Consider the following 21592-nt stretch of genomic DNA (forward strand, 5'->3'; position numbering starts at 1 on the left):
GAAACCATCCTTTTTGGTTTATAGAAATAAGAAAAATAGCATGTGAAGGTCATTTGCAGGCATCTTAGTTTGTTTTTAATTTGGAGGAAAGTAGAGCAAAACTCATGAGTAACAAACTCTTAAGGACTCAGCTGTAGGTCTTGGATGAATCAAGTTCTTGCTTGGTGGCAGAGCCGGTCAAAAACTGCTTTTTGCCCTTATTGTTTCTTTCCTCTTCCTTTGTTCTTCCATATCAATTCTTTTCCCTCCACTCATTACACCTTTATCCATGTGCACACTTTAAGTGGGTGACCTGAGAAGCACTCTACACTCCTATGGCCTCCTATGGTCTCCAAGGAAGACACACTTTTTTTTTGCATGGATTTTATTTTACCAGTAAAATCATGCTTTGAGGGAATTTAACAATCAGAATTATGAAGCTCCTATGCAGCTATGTGCATGTTACACATGGCATAGGAGGAGAAACTGTGAGGGATGGACTTATTTTGCTTATCAGTCTGTCTATTTGTGAAGACTCTTTTCTTCTTTCAGGAAACAATAGCTATAGAGCAAAGAAAACTTGGATAAAAGGAAATGAAGAAAAACCCAAGGAGACTGGAAGATGCTGCTTCTCATCTGGAAGACCCAGGTTTTGAAGCAGTGCTTCTTCTCTAGGGATGGGGAACGGTGTAGAAACAAACAGTACCCGAAGTGGAAAAGGACTTCCCCTCTGTATGCTGTGAATATGCTCTATTATCATTAATGAATGAAAGCTGCTATGGCCTATGGCAGGGCAGAATAGAGCAAGGTGGGAATTCCAAGAAAGAGTAGATAGAGAAGGAGGCGGAGTCAAGGAGATGCTGCCTTGCTGCTGAAGGAGACAGATGTCCAGTTGCCTGGAACCTTACCAGTAAACCACGAGTCTTGTGATAAAGTAAAAAAAAAAAAACAATAAAACGGGTTAATTTAATATGTAAGAGTTAGTTAAAAATAATCCCAAGCTAATAGGCTTGGCACTGTTGTAATTAATACAGTTTCTGTGTGATTTTTTTTGGGGGGGGGGTCAGGGCAGCATGGAAACAAACAAGCAGTCTCTGCCTACATATGGGTACCTCAGAATTACTTAGAATTTCCAAACTTATCTGCTATCTGAGATAACCAAAAACTCGCAGATTCCATAGCACTGTTCCTTCCTCATCCGATTCAACCTTTGGACTACATCTTTTATGTCTATACAACCCATATTGAGAATTCCTCCTTGCCTTGGCCTCTAGAGTCTAAAGGTCTACCAGTTTCCTTCTGCCCCTGAAGTCCTCTCTCAGCTCCAAATTCATTTTTTTCCTTTTCTCCTTTTACTCATTTTCCATTGAGAAGTGATAAGTTTTTTAAAATAAATTTTTCCATTCAAAAATTTACACTTCCTCCCCTCCTACCATTCCCCTCCCCCCCCTCAATTTCATCCCTCCTTAAGAGAGGACAGGGAACCCTGCCCTGTGGGAAGCCCAAGGCCCTCCCCCTCTACATCCAGGCCTAGGAAGCTTTGCATCCAAATAGACTAAGGGTCCCAAAAAGCCAGTACATGCAGTAGAAACAAGTCCCAGTGCCTTTATCAATGGCTTCTCAGTCAGCCCCCATTGTCAGCCCAAGGACCTAGCTGGGGACATCCCTGTGGACACCTGGGATCCCTTCTAGAGCAAAGTCTCTTGCCAACCCTAAAATGGCCCCCTTAATGTAGATATCTTCTTCCCTGCTCTTATATCTGCCCTTCCTCCATCTCCACCCTCCCACTCCCCCAAGCTCTCTCCAGTCTTTCCTTTCTCCCTTTTCTACTACTCAGCGGTAAAATTAATGACATTTTGAATTTTGCATGCAAATGGATGGAAATAGAAAACACTATCCTGAGTGAGATAACCCAAACCTAAAAAGATGAATATGGTATGTACTCACTCATTAGTGGACTCTAGCCATAAAAAAAGAACATTAAGCCTATAGTCCGCAAGCCTAGAGAAGCCAAATAACAAAGTGAACCCAAAGAAAAACATATATAGATCCTCCTGGAAATTGGAAGCAAACAAGATTGCTGGGCAAAAGTTGGGAGCATGGGGGTGGGGGTAGGAATGGGGTGGGGTGGAGGAAGGGAAGAGGGTGAGGGATAAGTTCTAACCAGAGTCGAAACAGAGGGGATGAAAAGAGGACCTTGACTCACAGGGATCAAACATGTGAAAAAGGAACAGGTGAGAGAAGGCTTTCTCCGTGGTTGACCAACAGTCCCTTTTCCATTGAAGCGAGAAATCCCTTCACAGAATCCTAGAGCAGTCCTCTCCCCACCTCTGCCTGCTTTTGGCCCTGTCCTGTAAGCAGGGGAAAGTGACTATGTGTTTTTTGTGTGAGTGTTTCTCCTATGCTCCTATAAAATCCCTTAGCATAGGTCCCTGATACCTGATACCTCCTTGTAGCAGGAAACTGATGCTGTTTTGTTTTGTTTGGTTTTGTTTAGATAAATAGTTAACAATGTAACAATATGCAGAGACATTGTTGTAGGAAATTCTCTGTCTATACAGGGGATCTCTAAGATCTCCACATGAGGAACCTCCTTTCATGGTCTCAGTAACTCTTCATTAAGAAGTGAATTACTTCAACTTCTTTGAGATTAGTTTTTATTCATGGCTATAATAGGTTCTGTGAATTCTACTAATGTGAATTCTGAGTCAAGCAAAGCCTGAGCAATAGTATTGTTACCTTTAGTACATTTTGATTCTGCCAGGCTCCTTATAGCATGACTAGTCGAACTTCCATCTCTCCGGCTGTCTAAACCAGCACTCCAGCATGTTGTCCTAAGGCCAGAAGGGACGATCCTACTGCGGTGGTGCAGGCTTTTCCATTGCCTGCTGCAGGCTGGCAGACTCTTTGGGTGAGCACGCCAAGGGATTGTTAAATTTTACATCTAACCTCAAACCAGGAAGTGCTGCCTAAGTATCAGCCCAACATAAAAGCAAAACAACCTCAGAGGCAAAACCCACAGTCTTCACAAAAGGATGTAAGAGTTTAAAATATGTGCTTATCTACTGGTTTGGACCAGAGCCGGCAGGCTCCTGCTTGTAAAACATTAGGAAACTTGCAGAATTGCAATAATAATAATTATTATTAATAAATAAATAAAAAGGACATAAAACACACAAGTACCCAAGTGCATGCTCACACTCAGAGACTGATTTGTTTTTAAAATCCGCTTTCAAACAGTTCAAACTTAGGCTACATTTGAGTTAATGACAGATTGAAGGAAAGGTGTCTAATTCTCCAAATTCTTCGTAAAGAGGGTCTAGGCCACGCCCCAGTCTAACTCTCTGGTTGCACAATCGCTAGTTCGGCCTAAAGTCGCCCCGGGAACGGCAACTTCCGGCTCTCCCAGTTTGTGTCCCACCGAGACAGTTCTGGGGCTCTCCCGAGGAGGGTACAAACCCAGAGCGGAGGGCGTTAAGTTGCGGTTCTGGGCCACTGACAAGTTAGGCCGGCCGCTGTGAGCTGCGGGCAGGAAGGGGAGGGCCTAGCGGGGCAAAGGGGAGCGGGCCGCGGGCTCAGGGCTGGATCGGAAAGCTACTTCGCTGCGCTGTCCTGCCACTCCCGCCCCGATCTCTGGCCGGGGCGTCTGGTAGCTTCTGCGCCTACCCCCGAGGCTGAGCCTGCAGCGCCTTCCCCAGAATGTCCCAGCCGGGTAGGAAGCCCACAGCCTCCCCCAGGCCCCGGCGCGCTGCTGCAGACCGCCACACCCAGGAGGTGAGTAGCTCTCCAGTCTGAGCTGCCCCGGGGCTAGCGGCAGAGGGATCCTGCTCCAGGAGTGGCCCGCCTCAGTCCTGGGGCGTTGTCTAACACGTCCGGGCTTGGCACCTTCCAGGGTCCGGGAAGGGATCAGGGCTCAGTGCCTGCGGGAAAGCAGGTGGCCCGAGGCTCTTCGTACTGGGTACGTTAATGGGGTACGGGAGCTCGTGGAGAAAAGTGGGCTAGTGAAGCAGGCGTGCGCATGGGCGTAAAGTTCACTCGGGATCTCCAGAGTGAGTGGACTCGCGTCACTGGATAAGGGGGCCTGTCCTCTGTGTGAAATCGCCCCCAAACCTGTAGGGAGTGGCACCCTGAAGAACCGACACCTCTTCCCTAACCAGCCTCAGGCCAAGTCGGATGGGGCGGGGCCGCGGTAGCGGTGGGCGGATTCTAGCGTCCCTCCCCCTTAGCGCCCTCCCACCGAGCAGCTGCGAGGCGCCCAGCGGGGTGCCAGCAAGGTCCTAGCTTGGGAGTGTCAGCCTGGGGCCACCACTTCACTCTGAGTCGTCGACGGATCCCCAGCCGCACGGCAAGAGCAAGTCTGGGTTGGCGCCATGGCATTCGCAAGTTGGTGGTACAAGACGGTAAATAGAAGGAGCCTGGGCTGGGCTGGGGAAGGGACTGTTTTTACTTCGCCCACGTGGGTGGTAGAGGAAATACCGTCAGAAGTTTGTAAGGGCAGGGATGGAGACGGATGGGTGCGACCTCCTTGCAAACCTGGTTAGGCTGGGGCAAAAGGCAGAGGCTCACCCTTCTGTGGTATGCGGATGCGCTCTGGGCTGTAGAGTCTAGGAGCGAGGTGCACCAAGTTGAACGGAAAGTAATTTTTAATTCTGTCCTTTGGAACGCATGCCTGGACACAAGAGCCACTGGAGCCCAGGTCTAGTTTTTCAACTGCTAAATAAAGCTAAAAACTTAAAAAGAATGCTGGACGTGCACTTTCAAACTCGAAAGAGGAGGTGGGGGAATGGAAAAGAAGAAAACGTCAGAGAGCAACTGAAATGAAACGAAAGCAATGAAGAGAGGTGAACAATGGGCTGAGATGGGAGAGAATAAGAATATCTCACTACTCTATTTTACTTTGCAAGAGGATAAATGTGTTCTATTTGGTTAGTGCACTGAATGTCTGTCCTACCAGTTAGGTGCGATACCCTGTCAAGCTGGCCTTTGTAATGTTTTGAAACCAGGGAGCGAGGAGGTTTTAACATTAAATTAAAAACAATCTAACAAACAAACAAAAAAGGCTTCACAAACACTTTGTTGACAGAGAGACATAAGTTGATTTATGGCTGGAATTTCAAAAATTTAGGTGTACCTCCTTTCAGCATGTGCTATGGTAAAATTAATTACTAAGTAGGCAGTCGTTGCATCTAGCAACTGTGTGTTCGAATTAGAAATTGGTCACCCAGGTGTGCTAGCTTCTAGCGTGCTCTTAACTCAGTCGGCAAAGCTTTCTTTATCTGTAAAATAGCCAAGATAAACATAAGGAGTAGATTCTCTGGACATGCCACATTCATATTTTCAATGGTGCTTCTTCATGAGTATTCCCTATTATTCTTTTCTTTGCTATTTAAGCATGTAGTTTTATTGATGTGTTCTAAGAACAAAAGTTTGCTTTGAGTGATAACTGTCCAACAATTAAATTATCTGCAAATATTTATGACAGGTGTTCAACTAACAGACTTCTCCACCCAAACTCAGCATTGCCTAAAGGAAATTGTGCCAGATTCCTTAGATGAAGATGGTCTAAATCTTTTCGTTTATTACCTACTGTAATGTGCTAGCCACTTTGCTCTTTCTGCTAAAATATCCACTAGAATCCACTTTGGGAACCGTTGCTTAAAGACTTCTGCTTGATGGTAACTTGTAGAATCTTCAGCATGCCTGTGATCAAGCTTTGACTTTAACAGAAATGTACGGTGAACGACAAATGGTTTTAAAAAATTTAACAGTCACATTAACACAAATGTTTTAAGAGGTCAAATTAATGCTAGTAACATTTTTGTTAACATCCCCCATCCCAGGTAACACTTGAGCATGTAATTATGTTCTAACAATTATGTAACTCACTTCTCTTTTGTGTTAATTATTTAAAATCTGGATGTGCTGTGTAGTCTACCTCCCAATTTGCAGTTCCCACAAGAGCATTCACTTTCCACGTGGCTAGTGGCATAGCATCAGACAGGAGAGCTCTAGAGACACAGTTCCTAAACTTAAAAAAAAATGTCATTTATAAGTGATCACAGATCACTGTAAGAATTAAATAGAAGTCATGTAGTACTTCCTCTCAACAATATACATATATAAAATGCAGCTTTGGGGCATGCAGAGTTTGTTCATAAATCTCTTTCCAGTTGTTTACAGAATTAGTTTTTAACATATAAATACATATACAAGCATATGTTGTATATATTCTATGTATATACAAAATATGCATTCATTTTCCATATATATAGTTTATTTGTTTATGTACCAAGGAATAAAGATATGCAGTTGGACCCTTTTGTCCATGTATTCAGCCACAATCAAAAATAATTTACAAAAATGTGTCTTTACTGAACAGGCACCATTTTTTTGTTATTATTCTTCAAATGAAATAGGATAAAACTGTTGAAATGCCTTAATATTGGGTATTATAAAGCACACATGGGAGACTGTGCATAGGTTAGATGTAACATGTCATTTTAGATAAGCCATTTGAGTGTCTGCAGGATTTGGTTCCTGAAGTTAGTTTCCAAAAGATCCCAAAGGATGGCTGCACACACCTCCATCTCAGAGTACTTCTAGTAAATCCTATAATTAGAGTGCCTTTAGAGGGGTTCTTTAAATGCTAAAAATAATGGGAATTTAGGCACAATAAAATTTGAATAATGTAGAGTTGTGTTCATTTAAGAGCATGCTATCTGTAAAACCAGCCAAAGAAATGTAGTATTGTATATTGTCACACTGAATACCATCGCTGTCTGAAAAAAATTCTGATTATGGTAAAAAAGTCACTTCATAAAATATTAAAAAGCTACATTTAAAGAATATCTTATCAGCATTATAATTATCAGACTTAATAGTAAATTTGGGTCACATTACTAATCAGATCCCTGACTCATAAGTTGATTCTATTATCTTGTGATAATTAAAGGTGTTTCTTAGTTTAATTAGATTCATAGCCATAGCGAGAGCACAGACAAGAAGCCCAGTCATCTGGAAGACTCCATCTTTTCAACCAGGCTGGGCAAAGTGTTGTAAACTCCCATGGTAAAACAGACGACTTTGCTACAGTGAATTTGGGAGTGGGGACAAAATTATAAGGTCTGCACAAAGGGTGTAGTATTTAGGGTAGCAATAATTAAGAGGTTAAATGTCACTATTTTGGCTGGCCATCCCTGAATGGATCATTTTCCATTGCATTAAAGCCTTTTAGAGTAACATATGGTATTGTTATTTAATCAGTTTTCAAACTTCTCAGAAAGTTAATTATATTATGCAAGTGCTTTTTAAAAAGTGGTGTGGCTCTCTGGGGTGGAAACTCAGGGTGTCCATTTGAGATTCCCAGGTGAACAAGGGGGTAATTAGTTCCAAGAAGGCTATTTCAGGGCTTGCGGGGTGGGTCAGTCAGACCTTCATTTTTTCCACTTTGGAATAGTTTTAAGATGGAAATCTTTTTAGCATGACAGTAAAGTTCTGTTCCTCATGTTGTTTTATTTTCTTTTTATGAAAATTTCTAACCATAAACAAAAAATATTGGGTCTATAGTTCGTGATCCTAGAGAAGCTAAGTAATATGGTGAACTCAAAGAAAAACATATATAGATCCTCTTGGAAACTGGAAGCAGACAAAATCACCAGGCAAAAGATGGGAGCATGGGGTGGGCGTGGGGTGGGGGAAAGAGGAGAGGGGGAGAGAGAAAGGAGAAGGGGAGGGTTGGGGAGAGCTTGGGGGAGTGGAATGGTTGAGATGGAGGAAGGACGGATATGGGAGCAAGGAAGGAGATATCTTAATTAAAGGAGTAATTTTGGGGTTGGCCAGAAGCTTGGCTCTAGAGGGGTTCCCAGGAGTCCACGGGGATGTCCCCAGCTAGGACCCTGGGCAGTGGAGGAGAGGGTGCCTGAACTTGCTTTGTCCTGTAGTCAGACTGAAATATCTTGAAAATCACCACAGAACCTTCGTCCGGTGACGGATGGAGATAGAGACAGAGACCCACATTGGAGCACTGGACTGAGCTCCCAAGATCCAGTGAAGAGCAGGAGGGAGAAGATGAGCAAGTCAGGACCAAGAGGGGTTTTTCCACCCACTGAGACAGTGTGCCTGTTCTAATGGGAGCTCACCAAATCCAGCTCGACTGGGACTGAACGAGCATGGGATCAAACTGAACCCTCTGAATGTGGCTGACAATTGAGGCTGACTGAGAAGCCAATGATAATGGCACTGGGATTTGTCTCTACTGCATGTGCTAGCTTTTTGGGATCCTATTCTATTTGGATGCACACCTTCCTAAGCCTGGATGGAGGGGGGAGGGCCTTGGACTTCCTACAGAACAGGGTTCCCTGCCCTCTCTTAGGACTGAAGGGGGAGAGGGGAGGATAAGTGGGGGAGTGGGGGAGGGAGTGGGAGGAGGGGAAAAAGTGGAAATTTTGATTGGTATTATTTATAAAATAATATAAAAATTATTAAGAAAGTTTTATGACTATCATAATTTTGAAAAAATGTCTATCTGATTTTACCAGTTTAAAAAAAATTGCAAAAAGTGTTCCATGTAAAGAAACTTGGTTGGATAAATTATCACTTTAGAAGGAGCTCTAGTTCATTCAGGGGGAGTGTGTGGTGGGGCAGGGGTGGTATCAGTATGCCATTGTGTTCATGTGGGGGTCATAGGACAGTTGGGGGAACCAGGTCTCTCTTACCTGCAGTGTGGCTGCTAGGAATCAAACTCAGTTACCAGGCTTGTTGGTGAGTGTCTTTACCCAGTCAACCATCTTACTGGTCCATGTTCTCTGATATTTTCAATTTTGTTCCCACAACATTAGCTTCTAATGGACACTCCCTGATTTTTCTTTTTTATAGTTAGTAAACTATATATAGTTATCTTTTCTGTGAGTTTTGACATTTTTCAGTTTTAACTAGAATAGCTAGGATTTTGCGCTTGGATAACTCAATGCGGCAAATATTCCTGAGATAAGAGTCACCTAAAGTTTTCAAAACGTTTTCTTAGTAAAACTTTACACACAAGCAGAAGAAAAAGGATATAATGAACTGTCTGTCACAAATCAAGTTGCGTCATTAATGACGAAGATTGTGCCAGGCTTGCTTTATCATCAGAGCCGCTGGTACACGAAGTATTCTAATGCGTGTGAATTGCCACGTTAAGTATTTCGTGCACAGCCAAGTTGTAGGCCGTTGAAAAGAATGGACTTTTCATTCTACATGCAGTTAATGTGCTCTGGTGTGATCTGGTAAGAGACAGTCTCATGCACAGTGATGTGCTAGAGCACCAAACAAACGCTCACCATGGCAACTGGAGATAATAAAACATGAAATTCCTTTCCCAGCTCTTTCCTGACTTAGAAAGTAAAACTTTCATATCTATGCTTAGTTCTCATATACATTTCAGACTGATATCAAGAAGAGCTATGGAATCACTTGATTGTACTTTTATGAACAGCTTTGTCTTTGAGGCCTACTTCTATTCTTTATAGTTGTTAACTATATTCCCTCTGCCAGTGCAGCAAAAAATGTGGGCATAGAAAATTCTAAAATCTTACTCTTTCTGCAATAACATATTTTTCAATTATTCTTAATAAAAACTATTATTAGCCAGAAAAGAAAAAAAGAACCGAACATTGGGCCAGGTTCCACCTTAAAAATTGAAAATATACTGGGATAGTTACCTTTCTCTATTAAATTAGGAGAAACTAAAAGGTTGAATTATTTACCTAAGGCTACGTAACCTTCAGGGTTCTCTAGTCTGTCAGTTTATTGCATCACCTAAGAGACAGATGTGATTCTGAGCTTTTAAATCTAGGGGAATGTGAGACAGGAATAGGCTACCTAGAAAACAAAGATTGGAAAACCAACAGAGAAAGGTGAGGTAATCAGACTTTAGAAGCTGGAGAAGCTACAATAGCCATAGGCAGGAGGAACTAAGTCGTGTAGAAACCAAAATGACAATTCTTTTGGCCTGCAGACAGTATATCCTTGAGAGGCCCTGAGATCACAGAGAAGGTTGGGGTGGTGGAGGCCCATACGTTCATATCACTCTAGGTCAGTGGTTCTCAACCTTCCTAATGTTTCCTCATGTTGTGACCTCCAACCATGAAATTATTTTCATTACTACTTCATAAATGTAATTTTACTAATGTTATGAGTCATGGTGTAAATACCTGTGTTTTCTGATGGTCTTAGGTGATCCCTGTGAAAGGGTCATTTGACTACCAGAGGGGTCACAACCCCCAAGTTGGGAATCACTGCTCTAGATTCTCACAGACACTACTGGCCAAACCCAGTTTGAGATTATCCATTCTGTGAACTGGCCAGCCAAGATTTCTGATACCAACAGAGATGGGGCAGAAGGAAGCCACCTCCAGGTGCACAGCCAGGACTGCCGTTTTGAAGCAAAAGCAGCTTTACATCTCGGCCCTTTGGCTTCAACTAGCAAAGCACATACAAGCATATAAGGTTTTATTGTTGTTTTCTTTTGGAAAGCTTCAATTTGCACATGGACTCTTAAATTTTAAACCTATTTCTCAACCTTCCTTCTTTATCTAGTTTAGTGACCTAAAAAGACCAGACATACTTCATATGGGATTTTTAAAAGTTTATGGAAATAAATGCATTTAAACAAGCTTTGTAATTCATAGTCTCACCTGCCATGACCATAAAAAGAGAGGATATAATTTCCATCTGGTTAGAAAGGCAATGTGTGCATTCAGATAGTCATCAGTAAGCAAGTGCCAATCAAGTAGCTGTTTGTTTGCTTTACTGAGAGACAGACAGTAGTACACATAGGAAGGTCCTTTCTTACAAGGCTTGGAATTGGACCAGAGATGCAGGTGTGAAAATAGAGCACTGAGCTCCATGGTTGAGCAGTCTGTTTCCCCAGACTATATAGAACTATATAGCCTGCCTGACCCTGGGAAACTCCCCATAATACCAGCTCAGTTGGTGTTCTAAGAAGCAAAGAGTTCTGTTATGGTGTCTATAAGACTCCCTTCAAAACCAGTTGTTCCTGGTTCTGGATGCATAATAGAAATAGCAGAGGAATTTTAGAAAAACAGATCTACTTCCTGACCTACACAGGCACAATCTCATATCCTACACACTGGCTCAAGTGTTTTCCAAAACTCCTTCAGTGCTTGTAGCATGCTGGGCGGGAGGGAAGCCTTGCTAGCCTAACCGGGTGGTTTCTGTCCTCAGGAGGGCACTGGAACAAATCTTGCCCGAGTTTGTGACAGCTCTGACAGCTGAGTTTCTTGTGCTGGGGAGATCTAGGGCTCTGAAGAAAACCTTGTTCTTGCTTCCCAGTTTTGCTGTTAAGTTTCTGGGTGTGACTGTGTACATCTGAGTGACCTATCTCCAAGTTGAAGGACAGTTTTCAAGTAACACTTTCAATTTTTCAAGCAACTTTTTTTAGACATCACACTCATTAACCATGTAATTTACTCATTAAAGTGCATGATCAGTATTTGAAGTTTTTTTCTAAATTGATGCAACCATTCTTACAGATTGCATCTGTTTCCTCCTGAAAGAAACTTTTTATCTTTTTCTTTTTAATCCTTGGTTTCAGAAGCACACTAGTCTCACTAGTCTTAGGCACTTCTTATACTACTGGAATTTCTGGTTCTCTGCCTTTCTTTGTAGGCAGATGTTTGTTTATATCCCACTTGTCTGTGCGTGGACCTGTGTGTGTCTAGATAACACTAAGAGAGGTCTCCGGTTTCTGCAAAGCTGAAGCTCAGTGGAAGTTCGCAGCAGGATAAGAGCTCCTGCTGCAACCCTGTAGACTCCTAACTTCCTCATAGGTTTGTGTCTTTGCTGTGGGGAACTATTTCAAGCATATAATACTATGTCTTAGAATGAGGACTCTGGACAGCTGTCCTTGCCAAATTTCGGCCAGTGTATGGGATGGAATGGATTTGGAGGACTATTCCTCCTTGATGTAAGACAGAAAAAGTCTTTAACTATTACCCATCCCAAACACACATCTGCCACTAAACTCCTGCAGCATTGGCCACCTCTTCCTGTCTTAGCCCTGTGTACTTTCCCCTCTTGCTCTTTTCTGACTTTGACTTTTCCTCTAATTCACACATATTACAGATTGGTTTTAGAATCGGAAGATGTTTTGCTCTGCTGTTTTGCTTTCATGTTAGACAGCTATATTACCCTAAAGACTAGATGCAAATCACAAAATCCTATATAGATTATACCTGGTTCTATATGGCGCAATCTTCGACTAGACTGTAATCTTTAAGTATCTTGGCAGAGTAGAGCATCAGCTCTCTTTATCCATAGATGAGATGACAGTGTGTGGTCCCTAGAGTCATTACGGAGATCAAAGGGGAACACATGCCTAGTACCTAATATTGTCACTAGTTTCTTTTCCCTCATATGTGGTCCTTTAATAATATAGTCTATTCTATTTTGGAATCCGTTACTCCTTCCCTGCCCCATGCTTCTTTCCTCTGTGACCATCCTACCAGCCACATGTGGTAGCAATAAACTAAGTCCTCCGTGTTATCTTTTAGAAAGAGTACTGTAGGTTTCTGATCTGGGTCAAATATGTTGTGTATCATCCCCACATATTTTATTCACCAATATAAATGAATGAATTATAGTCAGTTATTTTCATCATTGAATTTGCTGTACTTGAATTTCAGTGAAAACATTTAACTGATTTGATATGAAATACTTACATCTTTCTTTATTGTGTAGGAAAATAATGATGATTCTATTCATGGACATAATTAAAATTTAAAATCACAAATAGTAGCAGTTACATGCATGGTCTTTCTCTTCATAGTTATAATTTCATATTGGTGAATATTTGATGGAAGAACTCTAAGAAAATTTAGAACTTTTGGAACTGATGGGTGACCTGTAAGGTTGTAGACCTTTGTTCTTTCACTACTATCTGCTTGTGCCCATGCTGAACTAATGGTTAAGTATGGCCTCACATACAATATGGTCTTAAAAAGATCTCATCTCAATAATGCGCCAGATGTTTCCCCTACTAGCAGTTTGTGCTTCAGAAATCCATGAGAAGTATACTTGCAGGGGATTAGATGCCAAAGAGGCATTACCATCAGTTTTGCACATGGTTAGTTATAAACTGATTGCCTGACTCCTAAATCAATATCTGTATGATCCTTTGGTTTCTAGAGCCTCTGAATAATGGAGATTTCCAATATTCTCTAGGGAACATAAAAGGGGTGCTTGTTTTCTTGTTTGTTTTGTTGTTGTTTATGCATTTGATCTTTCTGAATTAAAGATGCAATTGTCTTATATCACCTTCCTTTGTTAATTATTACCTGCTTTTCTGCTTTTATATTTTTAGCATGTTAACAAAACGAATTCTGGATCATCCTCTAAATCAGGAGAAAATAAAGGATCAGATGAGGTAATTTCTGTAATAGTTATTATCATTTTCTTTGTTTTGCTTTTAAAATTGTGACTCCTGTTTTGCAATATTAAATAATGATGTAGCAAGTAAGGTGTACTTATTGAATAGTTGACAAATTTAGGGATTATTTTATATGTATTTGAACTATGTTATGTCTGTGTGCATCTATGCAATGATGTTTGTAAATGTGGATTATGTAGGTGCACATGTACCCATGTGCATGGGTTTAGAGGTCAGAGGTCAGTGGCCTTCAACTTTCAGAGTCTCTGTTATTTCTCTGCTCTGTACACAACGTTAGTTGACCTAGCTGTTTCCAGGAATTCTCCTGATCTGCCTTCCATGTCTCTGGAGGAGCCCTGGGGTTACAGACTTTCACCCTATGAATCTAGAAATCTGAACTTGGATCCTCATGTTTACACAGCAAATGATTTTGACCACTGAACCACCTACCTAGTCTTAAAAAATTTATCTTGAACTAAGATGTGATTGAAGAATATTAGTCAGAAATCTTGAAAACAAAATCTCCATAGCAACCTTCAGAGAGGAACCTTTTAGATAGTTTCAATTTTAAAACAGAGCTCAGTTTTGAATGTCTTCTGATTAGAATCGAGAGTTGTTTTGTTATGAGCATGGCAAATATAAAAAGAACCCAAATACAATCGTAGGAAGGGATAGATGTTTTCAGGAGAATGCACCATGGAAGGAGAGCAGTGATGGCTTAGAATAACAGATCATTCAGAATTAGAGACAAAGGGAAGAGAACTGTTTTTATCTACGTTAGTTCAGTAGAGACACTGTAAGAACAATTCTCTGTCAGAATGGCTAAGATCAAAAATACTAAGGAAAGCTTATGCTAGAGAGGATGTGTAGTCAGGGGAACACTCCTCCACTGCTGGTGGAAGTGCAAACTTGTACAGTCATTCTGGAAATCAGTATGATGATTTCTCAGAAAGTTAGGAACTAATCTACCTCAAGATCCAGAGATAGAACTATTGGGCATATACCCAAAGGATACTCAATAATACTACAAGGACATTTTTTCAACTATGTTCATAGCAGCATTATTTGCAATAGCCAGAACCTGTAACAACCTAGATGACCCTCAACTAAAGAATGGATACAAAAAATGTGATTCATTTACACAATGGAGTACTACTCAGCTTAAAAAAAAAAATGACATCATGAAATTTGCAGGCAAATGGATGAAACTAGAAAAAAAAAAAACTATCCTGAGTGAGGTAACCCAGACTCAGAAATACAAACACAGTGTGTACTCACTCATAAATGGATAGAAGATATAAAGTCAGCCTGGTCTACAAGAGCTAGTTCCAGGACAGGCTCCAAAACTACAAAGAAACCCTGTCTCGAAAAAAAAAAACCCACAAAAAGAAGATATAAAGAAATGGGAGCATGGGGGATAGGGCGAGGAGGAAGGGTGGAGTGGAGAATGGAGGAAGGGAAATGGGAAAAATATATAGCCCAATAAAAACAATAATAAAAAGTTACAAAAAGAACAATTCTCCTTGCTTTGAGGTATATCTTTTTTTGCGCTCATGAATATCTGCTTTGATTGATGGCACCCCATTGTGTACTACCAGTGTTGACCTACTTCGTTACAGAAGTGCCCTGTAATAGTTTTGTTCTCCAGAGGGCACTGGGTTTCCATCTCTGTCTTGTTGCTGATGTTTAGAGGATTAATCTGCTGGCACACAAGAAGCAATCTTCTGGGAAGAGAGTCCCAGTCAGGGAATCATTCATTGTGAGTTGTTCACTCAAAGAACTGCTAGGGAAGAATTGTACCCTGCCCTCTGCTCTCTTGGCAGATATTCTCAGTAGATCTCACCACTTTTCCTCAGAAGAAATTGCCTCATTTTGAATGGTTAGTAGCTATATGGTCCTGAAAGACTGAATAGATAAAAAACATACAGTGGTGGTCTTATTTTTTCTTTTCATTATCACTATTGAGCAGGTGCTTTTGTAAGTTCGGGCTCTCTTCCTTCTCCTTTTCTGTTCTGGAGCATTTATATGTAAGGAGGACTTGAGAACTGGGACTTGCCATGTGCTGTGTTCTCTCCAACCTACCAATATCCACTACTTCAGAGTGTTTCTTTGTATTACGTTCTAGCCTTCAGCGTTGCTAGTGTGCAAGTGTGCATGTGTGTATATGTGTGTGTAATTCATGTATCTAACAGTGTGTTTACTGAGGCCAGAGGAAAAGTCTTTGAGGAGTTACTTCCACACTGTGGGTCCCAGAGGTCAAGCTCAGATCACCATGGATTGCAGCAAGAGCTTTGACCCAGTGAACCACCCGACTGACCTTAATTTACAATGTTTCTTACCAATGATATTTGTATTGAAAATTTTTGTTTCTATGAAATGCAAATTTTTTACAGTGAAAATAAATGTAAGATTTCATTCCATTTCCTTTAAAAATCACTAAATAATGAATTCCCATATGGAAACTAACATTTTTCATTTCTAATATCATGACAGTATTGGCCATTATTTAATCATTTTACCAACACTGCCCTTTAAATATATTTCCAAATTAGTTATCTTTTAAATTAATTTTAATTAGATAAATTGCAGGAAATTTATGTCTGAAATCACAGTGTCCTTTATTCTTCAAAGGGGACATATACTTTGTGATGTCATTCTCGATTGATGGAGAGATTAAACTAGATGCACACAAAGGGAAATCTTTTCTGGTATAGCAAAGTGCACGATAAAGTAGTTTCCATGCTGTCTTTCTGACCAATTGTATTATAATTTAGAAGCTTTAAAATCGTATCTTAAATAGACAGCATTATTGGTGTAGGCTTAGTTGCTACCACAGTTTTTGTGATATATGGATCATTAAAGCTGGTCCTACTTGTCAGAGGCTTATGAGGACTACTCAGAAGCCTGTGTGTGATGTTGTTAGAAAAGAAAAAAAGATCTCATTCTGCCAAGGCATCCTTCATTTCAAATTTTAACTGTAAAGTCATTATATATATCAAAAGTGGAGAAAAACTGTTCTCCTGACTGTTAGCATTTGAAGCAGTTCTGATGTTGTTTGATACCATTGCTTGAAAATTCACAACTCCTGACCCTGTAGTAGAGGCTGTTTGGCTCTGTTCCAACTGGAATACATAACGTCTTTCCTCTCCCCCATAGCTTAAATTATGGCTTTAGACAAAACAAATCCAGTAGAGTATAAACATGTGAAGGATAATCCATGAACCAAACACCTTCCAATATTAAGAATTTTATGAGCTCTGGGATCTTGTCAAATTCTGACTACTTCTTTTGGTTAGAGAAGATAAACATGGAAATTGATACTTAATAACTAAGATGTTTCCAAAAATAATTATCTTCTCAACAATGTCTAATGGTTTATTTGTATGTGGCAAAAGATGAGGTATTGTGACCCAGGTGATAGTTCAAGAAACAGTCTTACATTAAGCACTATTTTAACCTTTGTATTCATGGTATTATGGCTAATGCTTTTGCAGTTACTGAAGTGCGATTAGTAAAACCAGGATCAGAAAATGGGGTTCAACTTGAAGATCTGAAAAGCAAAACAGCCAGCCACTGGCTTTTAACTCAATCTCAGTCTGAAATAGTGATCCTGTGTCTGGAATCTCAGAATGAGACTGTGTCTGAGAGCTGTTTCCTCCTATTTTATAATCCTCTATAGGGCTGGAATTAAAGGCATGCATTACCATCGTTAAAGGCATGCAATGCCCAGTTTCTATGGCAACTAGTATGGCTACTGAGATTAAAGGTGCATGTTACCATAATCTGGTCTGTAAGGCTGACCAATGGGACTGTTTTAGTCTCAGATCTTCAGACAGTCTTTATTTATTAAAATACAATTGAAATGGCACTGCAAGCTACTGTATCTTTTCTTTCCAAAATTGCTGAAGGGCCTCATGAAACTAATTCTTTTTTTCAAATATGTATCATTTCTTTTCTCTACCCCTCTTCTGAAAAACATGGGTAGAATTAAGAACATTTGAATGGGTTTTCTGTTACAGGGCTGTCATTGCTACTTGGAAGGCTGAGATCAGGGGGCCTAAACTCAAATTTTGTGTGGGAGTCCTCTCTGTGTGCTGTAATTACCATTAATGAATAAAGAAACTGTCTTGGTCTGTTGATAGGGCAGAACTTAGGTAGGCAGGGAAAACAGAACTGAATGCTGACAGGAAGAAGAGTCAGCGAGACACCATGGATCTGCTGCCAGAGATAGATGTGCAGAATCTTTGGTGGTAGGCCACGATCTTGTGGTGATACACAGATTAAAAGAAATGGGTTAAATTAAGATGTAAGAGTTAGCCAATAAGAAGTTAGAGCTAATGGGCCAAGCAGTGATTTAATAAATACAGTTTCTGTGTGGTTATTTCAGGGCTAAGCTAGCCAGGTAGCCGGGACAAACAAGTAGGCCCTCCTCCTATACAAAGTCAATCTGATTTACAATGTGAGGCCCTGTTTCAAAGCAAAAAGACACATGAGAAACAGACAAGTTTGTGTTTTTGTAAAACATTTTCAAACCAGAACATGAAGCAGGAATTCTTAAGAATTGTCTCACTTTTAGGCAAGTTCAACAGTCATTTCTCTGCAGGTCTTGCATGTACAGCTCAGCAAACACTCTAGGATAGAGCAGTTACTTGCCCAGATCTCTAACCAATTCCATAAGGAGCCTCTTTGGTGCCCATCTTCCTCTTGAAGTAATTGGTGCTTCCAGGAACAGATGTGTCTCATTGTCATGAAAAGTCCTAAGTTCTTAAAACATTTTAAATGCCATATTCTGAAGGTCTCGAAAGATTTGAAGAATACCTAACTGAAATATATCTCTGTATGTAGTAGTAGGAGCGGCGGGGCTGCGTCCCTGGCACCCCGGCCACCTGGCTAGCTTGTGCCCCGAAATAACAACACACAAATTGTATTCTTTTAAACACTGCTTTACCCATTATATCTAGCCTCTTCTCCACTAACTCTCGCACCTGGACTAGCTCATTTCTTATAATCTGTGTAGCCCACGAGGTGGCTTACCAGGGAGATTCTAGCCTACGTCCATCCTGGGTCGGAGCTTCATCGCGTGCCTCTGGCCAGGCGAGGGGAGCATGGCATCTCTCTGAGGAGAGCTGTCGAGTCTGAGCTCACTTCCTCTTCCTCCCAGCATTCTGTTCTGCTTACTCCTCCCACCTATGTTCTAAGCTATGAGCCCAAGCAGTTTGTTTATTACTTAACCAGTGAAAGCAACAGATTGATATATGACACTCCCACATCATCTGTATATCTAGAAAACCTATCTAACATGACTACAAGCTTGATTAGTATGACTATCTATTAACCTATATTTCTTAATTATACATTACATTTTTAAATGAGCTACACAAACACAATGCCTTAGTTAAGATCAGAAATACATATACATATAACAAGACTGATCTTAAATTTGTATCAAGAAACAAAGATCCATATCAATGCAAAGTATTCATCTCTATAGCATATCCACCTTTAAATGTAAAGAAACATTTACAAACAATATTTGGGAATATGGGCATAGTATTCTTTAATCTGCATACTGGTGTTTATTGGGCGAAGTACTTTTTTGAGCGGTGTTCAAGGTGACCTTTTAGAGGGTCTTGGTCCATCAAACCACATTAGTCTGGAAGAATTCCACAGGTTCTCATCCTCTGTGGAAACAAAAGAAGAACCTCTTTTCCAAACAACATATCCTTAGACCCATCTTTTGAATTCAAGATACCTTTAAAACATATATGCTGGTTTAGCTTAACAGCCCATACAATGAAACATCTCTCTGTACTTAGCTCCTTCATAGACAATTATATATATATATATATATATATATATACATAAACATATATATATAGTCTCTCTGTGAATTTTCCATCTTTACATGGCATATTTTTCTTTACTCCTTTCAATCTATTGCTGTCTGTATTCTGTCTCTTTAAAGACTTTGTTTACTTTTTTAAACAATTTGCTTCTTTTCCAACTTTCTATAGTCCTTTCTTTCTCCCAAACTTATGTACATTTAGCCAACACTGTGTCCCATTTAGAGGTTTTTTTCATCTGGATTTGTCTTCATTGCATATCTGTAATTATTTTCTGACGAGAAGTGCTTCTTAAATGCTAAGCTCTTCTTTTTTTTTTTTTTTTTGGTTTTTCGAGACAGGGTTTCTCTGTGGTTTTGGAGCCTGTCCTGGAACTAGCTCTTGTAGACCAGGCTGGTCTCGAACTCACAGAGATCCGCCTGCCTCTGCCTCCCGAGTGCTGGGATTAAAGGCATGCGCCACCACCGCCCGGCTTTTTTTTTCTTCTTTAAACTTAAGTGACGCCATTGCTGGGGGAAATATGGCACTGCCTGCTTGCCCCCACCTAATTCAGCATAGCGAACCTGTTTGCTGCCTCTGAGAGCCATGCTCACAGCCCCATTTTTAGGCACACAGGCAGTGAATGTTTCCATTAAGCAAGTTGCAGCACTCTGTTCACAAACCCCATTTAAATGCTTGGTCTCCCGAAACAGCCAGAGGTTGCTCTGGCAGCACAGCCCAGAAAGCCGGCATTTCAAAAGTGCGGCTTTTTTTCTGCTACTGCTGAGTCCGGAAAAGCTCTCTTAAAGGAGCAGTGGTGTGCCACCAGCAAACAGCAAGAAGTTGTGTTAAACTCTGCATTTTTGTGCCTAGAATTCCTTTTTAAGTTTTCTCAGGTTTTACATGGATTTTAATTGGCCATGTGGGCGCCAATTTGTTATATATATAAAGGGGATTTATTAGAATGATTTACAGGATACAGTTCATCTAATCCAACAATGGCTGGTTGTGAACAGAAAGTCCCAGAATCCTTAAGTTGCTTAGTCCATGAGGCTGGAGTTCCAGCTGGTCTAGGTAGATGCTGGCATTCTGAAGAAGTAAAACTTAATGTTAGTAAAAGTATGGGCTTTCTAGCAGTGCTTAGGCAAGTAGGCAAAGAGCAAAACCTTCCTACTTCCCTGTCCTTATATAAACTTCCAGCAGAAGGTGTGGCCCAGATTAAAAGCATGTCTGCCTGCCTCAAGATCCAGATTAATAGAATGTGTCTTTCTGCCTCAAATATCAGGGTTAGAAGTGGATCTCCCTAATTTAAATTAAGTAAAATTTCCTCAGAGATGTGCCCTCCATTTCTGTATTTTAGTTAATTCCAGATGTGTTCAAATTGACAACCAAGAATAGCCATCACAGTATTGTGTATATATATATATATCTAAAAAAGTGTTCATTAATTTGAGATGGGAGACACAAGAGGAGAAGGAAAGAGGAAATTATGTAAATATAGTACTAATGTGTGAAATTATCAAAACATTTTTAATTAAATTAAAAAAATAATTCTAACTCAAAATACAAAGACCATAATCCATAGACTTTCATATTACTATTATCATATTTTTGTAGTTTATTTCTATACCTCCTCATTCTTTTTCTTCCTTCTACTCTACTATTTAAAGAAGAATAATGGGCCTCTGTGGTGCAGGCAGAGCCCTCCCATTTCACTGAGTCGAGGATAATATTCTCCAGGGTCCTTGGCAGTTGAGCTGCCCTAAACTAGAAGATGAGACTGGAACACCTTGTGGGTTTCTGCTTGATGAGCTAAATGGGAACTAAGTAATTATCAAAACAAACAAGAAAACCAAACCAAATCAAGCCAAACAAAACCCTGCCAGAAGGTGCTTGCCAGAGTGGATGTCACTGAAATATGAAACAGGGCACATTTTATTTTTCATTTAAAATTTCTATATAGCAGTAGGAGTTACTCATTAGGCCTGCTCCTTACAACATTTATCAATATTTTCACCAACCAGAATATCCCATATACTATTTTGCATTTGTAATAGCACATATTCATACTCTTACATAATAAAAGCCATTTGTACTTACTTGTGAAACAACATCATGCTGTACAAGAATTTTTATGAACAATAATTAAAGCACTATAATTGCTGGTGCTGAGGAATCTGCCTGTCTTTTAAAAAGACATCTTTTTCATGGATAATGTTTTCAAATATTATGTTTTCATGCTGTCATATAATGTTGCCATTTAATGGACTGACTATTGTGTATGGAACTGTTTAACAAACATACCAAAACCTACACATTTTAGTTAGAGTTTACAAATCATGTTCCATCAAGTTATTAAATGTTA

At 40.3% G+C, this 21592-nt stretch overlaps 1 protein-coding gene across 8 annotated transcripts in view; it reads left to right on the plus strand.

Moving 5' to 3' along the window:
- The first annotated feature begins 3433 nt into the window (after positions 1-3433).
- Positions 3434-21592, plus strand: part of Cast (calpastatin) — a 99016-nt gene continuing 80857 nt past the window's right edge. For 4 of the 8 annotated variants that reach the window (XM_041663349.1, XM_041663351.1, XM_041663352.1 and 1 more), the window contains exons 1-2: positions 3435-3753; positions 13340-13402. In XM_041663349.1, coding sequence (XP_041519283.1) covers positions 3679-3753; positions 13340-13402 — 138 coding nt within the window. In that variant the 5' untranslated portion in view covers positions 3435-3678. Of the gene's footprint in view, positions 3754-4221; positions 4380-4620; positions 4821-13339; positions 13403-21592 lie in introns of those variants that run through there. The other 4 variants (XM_041663350.1, XM_041663353.1, XM_041663347.1 and 1 more) reach the window with 3 other exon arrangements.

This window comes from Microtus oregoni, unplaced genomic scaffold (assembly GCF_018167655.1).
Source record: "Microtus oregoni isolate MIOR12 unplaced genomic scaffold, Mior012 000014F_ref0000157, whole genome shotgun sequence".
NCBI lineage: Eukaryota > Metazoa > Chordata > Mammalia > Rodentia > Cricetidae > Microtus > Microtus oregoni.